General features: G+C 42.5%; 1 protein-coding gene across 6 annotated transcripts in view; it reads right to left on the reverse strand.

The window, feature by feature from the left end:
• OSBPL9 (oxysterol binding protein like 9) overlaps positions 1–5,387 on the reverse strand; it is a 66,568-nt gene extending 61,181 nt beyond the window's left edge. For 5 of the 6 annotated variants that reach the window (XM_075710054.1, XM_075710052.1, XM_075710053.1 and 2 more), the window contains exon 1: positions 5,271–5,386. In XM_075710054.1, coding sequence (XP_075566169.1) covers positions 5,271–5,381 — 111 coding nt within the window. In that variant the 5' untranslated portion in view covers positions 5,382–5,386. Of the gene's footprint in view, positions 1–5,270 lie in introns of all 6 variants that reach the window. The other variant, XM_075710055.1, reaches the window with a different exon arrangement.
• Between the last annotated feature and the right edge of the window lie 4,584 nt (positions 5,388–9,971).

The following is a 9,971-nucleotide window of genomic DNA, read 5'->3' on the forward strand; positions in this document are numbered from 1 at the left end:
GAGGACCTCCCTGAGCACAGGGACAGCATCTAACAGCCATGTTGTTTCTGTAGCTAAAGCTTTGACTTTTGTGGACGCAGGCATAAAGAGGAACCTGCACATGATCTGTACTCTTCTGATTTGCCAAACCGTACCCATCTTGATCCAGATCCTACATAAGTGCCCAACTGCACTTCATCAAATTAATGGAGCAGACAACATGGCTGGCTTTGAGAGGACAGTTGACACGCAGGTCAGAGTGCCCGTACAAAATTAACCCATCAAATATTTTTTATCAAATCTGAACAGGCACAATATGTTTATATCAGATGAGAAATGCCAATGACATGCACTGCAAAGTGATGATCAAGTATTGGGAAACCTAAAAACCAGACCCATAGCCTAACTACTAAATAGTAGTCAACTACTTAGATTATAATCCTATAACAAATTATTCAGTGCATCAAAACCTGTGATACAAAGTTAAAGCTATATATAAAATTCAACTTAGTATTGCAGAATAACCATCAATATTTTTTATCCTGTGTCCATAAATTCAGAATTCTTTTTCTTATTATACCTAGTTTGCTTATAGTTTCGTCTGTTTTTATTAGACCCACTGAGCTGTTTGTGGTGCATGTGACAGATGAAGTTATTACAGGAAGAAGGGTCACCTCAGCTGAGAATGGAAAACGGAGACCTCAAAGGGAATGTTTGTGCAAAAGCAGATTTTTTTTTTCCTGTTTTCTTGGGATTTTTGCACACAGCTGTTGATTGAGAAACTGTATTTGGAAAAAGCAGGAAAACACATCCAACTGAAAGTCTCTACCATAGGGGCACTGAGATATGACTTCAGCTTCAGAGGCATCATTTGAAATCAAGTTAAGAAGACTTCTTTTCAGTTCACCACCAAAGGTTCATGAAACTGCTGCAAAATTTGAGTCCACTTCCTCGATATCTGGATTGTACAATCCACAAGCGGTTCTTCAGTATTAAAGTTGCTAACCAGCAGCAATCTTTAAAAAGCATGAGGGGAAAAATATTTTTACACCACCACAACTACTTCGTCCTAACGACTGTTTTCACACAGATTTTGCTCCTGAAAGCATTCAATCAGCGTATGTTTTTAAAAGTAGTTTGATGGAATGATTAACAAAACAACAGAATATCTAAGCATTTAAATCTATTCTTTAGGCATTTATTGGTGCAAGAACCGTTAAGATGATGAGAGGCTACCCAGTTTTGTTTCAAAAATACACACTATGGAGTTGTCATACACAAGTTTTTCTTGCAACCCTCATTCACTGTACAAGGCAGCTGTTTAAGTCTACAACACTTTGCACAGTTCTCCTTTCCATACCACCATATGTCAAATATCTACAAAGTTTTAAATTATTTTAAGGAACTGACTTTCCTATCTACTGGCCTTGGTTTTAGCATTGTTTGCACAGCTATGCCAGTTCTGCTTTCAACTTACTATACAATTAAAATATTTATTTAAAGGGTACACTTAAAACAAGAATTTAAATCAGACTTTCAACCTTGAGGGGTTCTCTGGATTATTTCTACAGGATTCCCAAGTGTAATCAAGGCTATAGATGATGTGTATTTAAGACAGCACTTCTGCCAGAAAACACAAACAAAAAACAAATTGCGTTCAACTCCCTCTTCCTCCCTAGCCATTTCTTTGTCTTCATGCAATCTTCCAGTATAATGCCAACACATGTTTTTACACTGACATGCAGAAAACAAACAACAGGACAAATTCAGCTGAAAAAATAAATCAGCAGAAAGTTATTTTTCAGCTAGAATCCAGCTCACAGAACAAGTTTACAGCTCCTGTGCCAGCAGAAGGCAGAAATGAGCCACTTCGAGACTCTTCTGTTAAATATTGTCAGTGCAGCCAACTACTCACTGAAAAAAACTCAATGCTTCAGTAGACTTACATTTGCTATACCTTCAAGAGAAAACATTGGTGGATTCACAAATCAAAGAATACTGAAGGGAAAAAAGAAGTAATTGGTCAAACTGATCCAAAATGGCACACATTTATTTCATATTTTGCTCTTCAAAAAAAAAAAAGAAGAGAAAAAAACCTACAAACTACAGAAGTAGGAAAAAACCAAACAATTTGGCATTGTATAAAACCTTTGTAAAGCAACTTGGAAATGCATGAGAGAAACATCTGCATTCACATTTGCAAGTAGTACTACTAGTGTTCACTGCAATACAACTAAGTGGAGAGGAAGGAATACACAAATGAAAACAGAAATAGTATGAACATTAAATTATTTTTTTTTTCCTGACTCAGACTTGATGTAAAACCTTTTTGCCTTGCTCCTTGAAAGTTCTAATCATGTTAGAAATGTAAATTTAATTGAATGAATTTGCTTCTGATGTATGTATCCAAAACATATTAAGGTTAACATCTACTCATTTTACCAAAAGACAAAGCATACTAATTTAGGTGTGCTTCCCCCCCCCCCCCCCCCCAAGTGCAGTACTATTGCATATTAACTCTGTTTGAATGTTTATTCCACATTAAGGGTACTTTTCTGCAGTCTATTTTAAGTTACTACCAAAGATGACTAAATACCACAGTGCAAGGACACACCTACGAAGAGACATACATTTCTGGATCTAGCTCTGATGGAAAGTTCAGCTGCAGCAGAAGTTATTACCCTGCAGTTTTCCACAGCTCCTCTGCCAAAGGTTAATTGGCTATTTGATCTACTGGAGAAAGCATTTCCTGCACGCACAACTTTCTGGATTTAAATGGGCTAAAGAGTCTGCAAGTGATGATGAGCAGGTAAAAGTGATCAGTTAACTGTAATCTCTCCTATCAGCAAAACTGTTCCCAGATTGCATGTCTATACAGGCGGGTTGAAACCATCTCAGCCTACCCCACCCATGTATTATGCTCATAGGGAAGGGCCAGTTTCAGGCTCAAAAATGATTCAGTTGCAATTACACAAGCAGAGCAAGGCAACTATATTGCTTTAGACCGAAACTGGCTCAGAGGGAATGGAGTACATGACCCTATGTACCTGATCACATAGGTAAGTTTTTAATTGAAAGTAGAAGTCTGCACATACAGAATCACAACAGGCCATTTCCCCACATAAATAAAGCCTCCAAACCTGCTAATGTTCCAAATTAATGTCGCTTATGTACCACGGCCTTATAAACTACCATTCAGGAATTATTACTGAAGGTAGAGCTGAGAGAAACAGTATCCCACCACCTTCTCAATGCTAATATTAGTACTTGTGAGGCATGTGGTCAACTGGAGCTTGATTTGAATTATCTTTCAAACCCATGCCCCAGCTGACCCTACAGCCCTATGACTAACCATGATAGCACACATGAAGAAGCGTGTGTGCTGAAGGACCAGTCCTTTTGGCAGCCAGTCTTTCAACATGATACACACACTTAGGTGCAAGAATGAATTCAGATGTCTAGAGAATGGCATAACAAGTACTTTACAGACATATGTGCAGAAAAGATACCACATGGGTAAGAAAAGCATTCTAAAGTAAATGTTAACTGTAGGCATTTCTTAGTGGTAAAGGCACACAAAGCAGAGAGAGAACATGATTTGATTTCTTGAACCGAACTTGAATTTTTTTTAGGACAGGTAGTTAAAAAAAGGATTTTTAAATTTGTGAACTAAAAGTCATTATAATAACAGAAAACATAATAAATTATCTAAAATAAAAGTAATGTATATGTAGGGATACCTAATCATAGGAAATAATGAAATATAAGAACTGATTTTTATTTTAAAGGTGAAGACCATACAATGAAAGTCAGTGCAATAACCAGAATTATTATTACACGCACTAGTCATCAGCAAATGTTTCTATTTCTGTAGCTGAGCATTAAATGACTTTGCACCTTGGACCTCTACTTAGACTACACTCACCAATTCATCTCAGTCTAACAGTTGACATTTGAACAGCCATTAAAAAGCAACCATAAAAGCACTTTTATTTCTCCATCCGTACTCCAGGCGAAGGATTTTGAACCTACATGAACCAAAATTGTTTGAGAGTCTGTAACTGTTTTATGCTGAGAGCCTTATAAAACCCTAGGCCTGGAGAGATCAGCTCTCTCCTAGTAGGGCTGAAAATCCAGATTTGGGGGAAAAAAAGTTTTATATACAATGCTTCTGTACGAATATACCTTCACAGACAGCAAAATACTCTAAGTTATTTGCTGTAAATCTATTACAATTTACTACAGGTTAAATTTGTATGTGTTTTATCCAGACTGACACACTAATAGTAATTGCTCCATGCTAAGAAAACTTATCTGTGTGTGCATGTAGTTCAGCCAGTTAGCCTTCTCTTAAGGGCATATCCTTGACAAAATTAATTTGTACTGTTAAAATACTTCTAACTTAATTCGCATTTTTTACGTAAGAGGCTGAACAAGCTATCAAGTCAAGATCTGTCAGTGGTTACGCCAAAAAAAAAAAAAAGAAAAGAAAAAAACCAGGAAAAAAACCCACCCCAAGGAAAAGATCAGTGTTTCTCAATACACTGCATTTTAAAAGTTCGTGCTTGAAAGTAGGAAGTCCTCAACGGGAACAGGAAAGTCACTCTCGCTCTGGGAAGCAACCTGCCGCTGAGGCAGTGAACTCGGCATGTGCGGCGGTAACGCGGCCCCGGCCGACAAGCGAGAGGAGACCGCCGCTCCGCGCAGACGGTGCTGAGGCGAGCCGAGCCGAGCCGAGCCGAGCCGCCCGGGAAGGCGGCACCCTCACGGGCCCGGCGCCCGGGCTGAGCGGCCAAATCGGGGCGAGACCCGCCGGACAGAGAGGGGAGCGCTGAGACAGCGGGACCCAGAAGCCCGAGGCCATCACCAAGCAAGGCTCCGGACAGCCAGAGCGGGCGGGCCGGCCCGGCTGCCCCGGGGCAGCCACCCGCCCGGGGGCGGGCGTGAGGCCCCGGTGGGCGGCGGGAGCCACCCACGGCTTCCGAGACGCCGCCGGCTCCGGAGCCCGCGGCCGCCAGAGAACTCCCGCCAGGGCCAGCGGCCGCTCCCGCCCAACGACCCCGCCCCGGAGCCGCCCCCTCCCCCCGCGCCGGCCGCCAACAATAACAACGCCGCTCGCCCCCACCGATAAATCTCCCCGCAGGGCCACCCCATTGGCTGCTCCCGCCGCCTCCTCCTTCCCCATTGGCCACCCCAGCACTCACGCCGCCCCGAGTCCCCTCCCCGCCCCCACCCTGCGCCTCAACCGGTCTCCCGGCTCCTCACCCGCCCGGCCCGCCGCTGCCCCTCACCGTGTAGTAGGAGAGGAGCCCGGCGTTGTAGTCCAGCACGAACCAGCGGTACTGCCAGCCCTTCATGACATTGGTCCATTTGCTCAGCGGGCCCTCCATGATAGACGCCATCTTAGGCGCCGAACCGGCACCGCCGCCGCGCGCACCGCCCGTTCGGTGAGGGGAGCAGGGGAGAGACACGGCGGCCGCCAGGAGGGAAGGGGGCGGGGCACGCACCGAGGGGGCGGGGCCAGGAGCCACACTGCCCCGGGGGGCGGGCGGGGAAGGGGCGTGGCTTGCGCGCGCAGCGGGGACGCGCGTCGGCGGGGGGGTGGGGGGAGGGGCAGGCGGCCCAACGGCCGGAGCGGGCGGGGCGGGGGCAGCGCGGGTGGCCGGAGGGAGCCGGGGGGCTTGGATGTGTGGGGGTTAGCTGAGGGAGCCGGGCCCTGCAGTGGCGGGGCTTCCCCTGACGGCTCAGGGGAGGCAGAGGGCCAGGCGGGGGGGCGGGCTGCGTGGTGGCAGCGGTGTGGGGAGGGCCCGGCGCTTCGGCCGGGGGAGGGCGGGAGGGCCTTATCCTGTCCCCTAAAATACTGGGCACCACGGCGCCTTTTCGTTTCTCTCGCTGCCCTGCTTGTCCCTTTGCCTCTCCGTTGGTTGCTTGTCCAAAGCGCCTGTCGGGCTCACCAGTCGAGTCCAAGGGCCTGCGCCTTCCCCTGAAGGTGAGGGTCCAGGGTGTAAAAAAAAAATTCAGGGCTTGAGATAACTTTTTAAGGGTAAGGCTTGCTTAAATGGGACACAGCTTTCCTGTGGTCTGATCCAAGAATGTGGAATGAATTCCCCAGGAACTATGGACAATTATAAATCTGTTGTTCAGTGCCAGGCATGTTCTTTTGGACTGATCTTCTCTGACATAAGTACGTAACTTGAGTTGTACTTAAAAACTTCAAAGGACCCACAGAGATACTCGTGTTCCTTCCTGGGGACTGACAACATAGCAGCAGAAATAGTGCTTTTACCATGAGGTTTGTGTTTGTCATACCATCTTTACAGTATTCATGGAGTAACTTTTTCCTTTTTTTAACCGAATATAAACCCGTTTTTTTCTTTTTATGATTTTAATATAAAATTCCCTTTATAGTAAGGTTGAGATAGGTCTAGTGTCTTAAAACATTGCAACTTTATACTAAGTCAAGGTAATTTTAATAGAAAAATCACCCCAGTTACTCCTTTGGTGAAAAAGAATCAAAGGCAGAGCTTCTGTGTTTGATTTTAGAAAATAAGAAATACTTCCATATTTCTAATAAATCTTCCCATTTCACATGTCACGTTGCTTACTAGTTTGTTACCAAGTGGAATTTACAGCGTTGACTTTATAATACCCCTTGGAGTGTGTGTTTGTGCGTGGTGTTACCGGTCGAATCTAGCTAATGCACAATTCAGTCTTGAAACCCAGCTTGTTAATTTTGATAACATTCTTTTTCAAGCTGCATATGACCTTAGTGGCCTGTTTTCTTCTTTAGTTTCACTGACTAAACAAAGCCTGGCTGCCTAGAGATTATACCCAGGCAAGCAAAACAAAAAACATCAGATGGTGCCAGAACATTACTAGTACTACCATTTAAAGCTGTAGTTGGACTGGAGCTTTATTATCTCAGATCACTCTTTGACTGTATTATACCACAAGAGTTGAAACTATGCAAAGAGCTTGTGCAAAAAAACCCTTGGCTTAAGTGTGAAAGGGCTGTCTGTAGGCACAGCATTCTCAATGAGAAATTCTTGACAGAAGAGCTTTCTATTTACCTTGGTTTGCCAGAGGCTGAATTTGCTGAACTTTGGCATACACTGAATATCTTACTAGTTCTTTGTTCTCTTTGACTTTTTTGAGGGGAAATGTGCCGAAGACTTTTCTCCACTAGAAAAAGCATATATTGTAGCTAGCTCAATTTAACTAAACCTTAAAAGCCCTGGAGTAGATGGAAAGGTTGTGTTAGCAGGTGTTAAAGGGGAATTCATCTCAATGTTTCTTTTAGAAATGTAGTGTGGATATTCTCTTTAGGTAATTTGGCAGAGATCAGATAATCATTGTTTTTCAAAAAAACCCACACAGATTGAAATAAATGCATATGAAACTACAGTCTGTTACCAGCATTCGAGATACAGTGTCATACAGGTTTACGTACTTTCTTGACATGCCAGGAGGATGTGTCTTCTGTGTATATCAGATTACTCCAGCATATATTGAACGTGGTTCATGTGGGCATTGTTGAAGGGATTAGGCTTAATTAGTTAGATCCTTATGATAAAGACTATAGGTGCCCATTCAAATTGTTTGGAAAGATCAGTGCAAACGTTTCAGTTCATTTAAACAAATCAACAAACTGAAATCAGCCACAACTGTGATATAACCTACCTTTATATACTTTGTATGTTACATCTCAGCAACAATGATTTTGAATTAAAAACTGCTTAAAATAGAAGTTAGTAAGTTACTTCCTCAATAGAAGAATTTAGTTTGCTTTAACGTGTTCCGTCTGTATCCAGTTTGGAACAGTTACAAAGAGCTGTTATTTTCTGTAATTATAGACGGTTTTATTGTGATGTTCTCCATATTTTACAAAACTTAAATTAGACTAGTTTGTCACCCTCTTTAACATTAAGTAGACTTCTTACTGTCATCTGAGAGAATTACGTACTACGAAGATCAACAGAACTGGGCGGAAAGGAGCGTCTGTTACCCTGTGCTGCCTTTGTTTTATACGCTGCTCCATCAGCTGAAAATCTTGTCCAGCATCATTCTCTCGCCACACAGAAGTCTCAATGAAATTATCTTGCTGTAGTGTCCCAGCCACACACAGATTTCCTGACCAGCCACAATGTTAAGCCCATAAAGTGGCCTCTGGAGTACTCAGGCTGTCCCAGCAGCAATGCAGAGGGAAACCTCAGACATGCCCAATCCTTACTGTGTTTTCCAGGACATCCCAACTTGCACCCTATGTTTTAAAATTTCTTCTATGTTCTTTTCCTTTGTCCAAGCTTGTCCAATAAATTACATCTGGGGGGTTTTGGCCATTACAGTTTAAATCTGTATGGTTACTAGCTAAGAGGAAGGTACTGCCAATTTACAGTAAATACTAGTGAAGGACCAGGGTGGAGGAAATGAGAAGCAGGAATATACTGAAAGTCTGATTCTTTAAGAGGAAAATGCTTTTCTATTGTAAATTTTCCTGAAGTTATAGCCGAACTAACTTTGAAGAACCTCAGTGATGAGTTGTGTGGCTTGTGGGTTTCCTTAAGGGTGTCTGGGAGTGTGACTGGCAGCAGTGAAAGTAGCTTTAGCTTCTCCCAACAGCTGCAATTGCTTGGGGTTCTGTAGAACATAAGGAAGCCATTTGAGAAGAGAACAAATGACATTTTCTTTCCTTTTCCCACTTCAGAAATGGGCTGGTAGTTTCATTTTGTATTTCTTGTCCCATCAGGTCACCATGTCAACTACTGACAACATAATCATCATAATTAAGAAATTATGTTTTAGCCTGACGGTGGATGATTATTTTTCTGCTTGTTGGTAGCAAATAATGTCTTTTATTTATACCTTCAGGAAAAAATTTCCTCCATTTGATTTTTTTATGGGTAACAAATGCACTAATAAACTACAGTCAAGCAGAAGATGAAGCCTTCTGTGCCATCTTCAGTCTCCTGCTGCTGTCCTTTAAAGGTGTTTTCTAGTCCCTCTATGCATATGCCGACTACACTAAGAATAGGAACAAAGTCAGAACTGAAACATTTTTTATTTTATTTCTTTGGAATTATGTTTGGTTTAGGGGGGTACGGAGAGGAAGATAGATGGGGGAGAATCACCTTTACCCTACAAGCAGTCATTCTTAAAACAGGATAATTAAATCAAGTATGCCAGTAAGTGTCATCATAAGTAGATTTTCTGAATAGATTTATTATACTTTCACTGTTTTTAATACCAATGTTTATGAAAAAAATTGGCGATACACTGGAACGAAGACAGTAGTTCGTTCTCCATCTTTCTGAGGCAAACAAATAATTCTGTCTTTGGCCTTTCTTGCCAATTCCTGTATGATCCCAGCAAATAAAAGCCATTAGCAATAATTTTTCCCAATCCTGTCCATTTTAATCCAGTTTTTCTCTGATCTTAATGAATTGTCATAAATTCCTCTAGTTCAGGGATGAGCAACCTCACTGAGGGCTAAGCAGACCTTTCTGAGTCTTCTAAATGGCTCCATATTAGCATACACCAGAAAAAATCAAATTACCACAGGTTGTATGGAATTAAAGTCCTCAGGCCTCAGAGTCCCTGTTCTGCTTCTGCTTACAACTTATGGCTGTATCTGGACTAGGTTTCACAAGAGAAGGGACTTTTCTTTCTAAGCATTATAAAGATCTGCCTTATTATTGTCCAGATTCGCATCCTTTTGTGGCATGTTTAGAGCTGCACTGGAGGGTATTATGACATTGCAGCCATTTCTCCAAAACACATGGAACGTGTTCAGCCAAAATGTGATACCATTTAAGAAAGGGATGAATAATCTCTCCTGCATTTGAAATAGACAGAGATGATTCTGAAACTAAGATTTATTTTATCTGTAGTTATTTAATCCTCTGTAGTAGTGCTGTATGTCTGGGGGATGATGCAGCAAAGATGCAGCTGACTCACCTAACTGGCACCGATACATTACAGGACTAGGAAAAGTG

Source organism: Pelecanus crispus, chromosome 5 (assembly GCF_030463565.1).
Source record: "Pelecanus crispus isolate bPelCri1 chromosome 5, bPelCri1.pri, whole genome shotgun sequence".
Classification (NCBI taxonomy): Eukaryota; Metazoa; Chordata; class Aves; order Pelecaniformes; family Pelecanidae; genus Pelecanus; species Pelecanus crispus.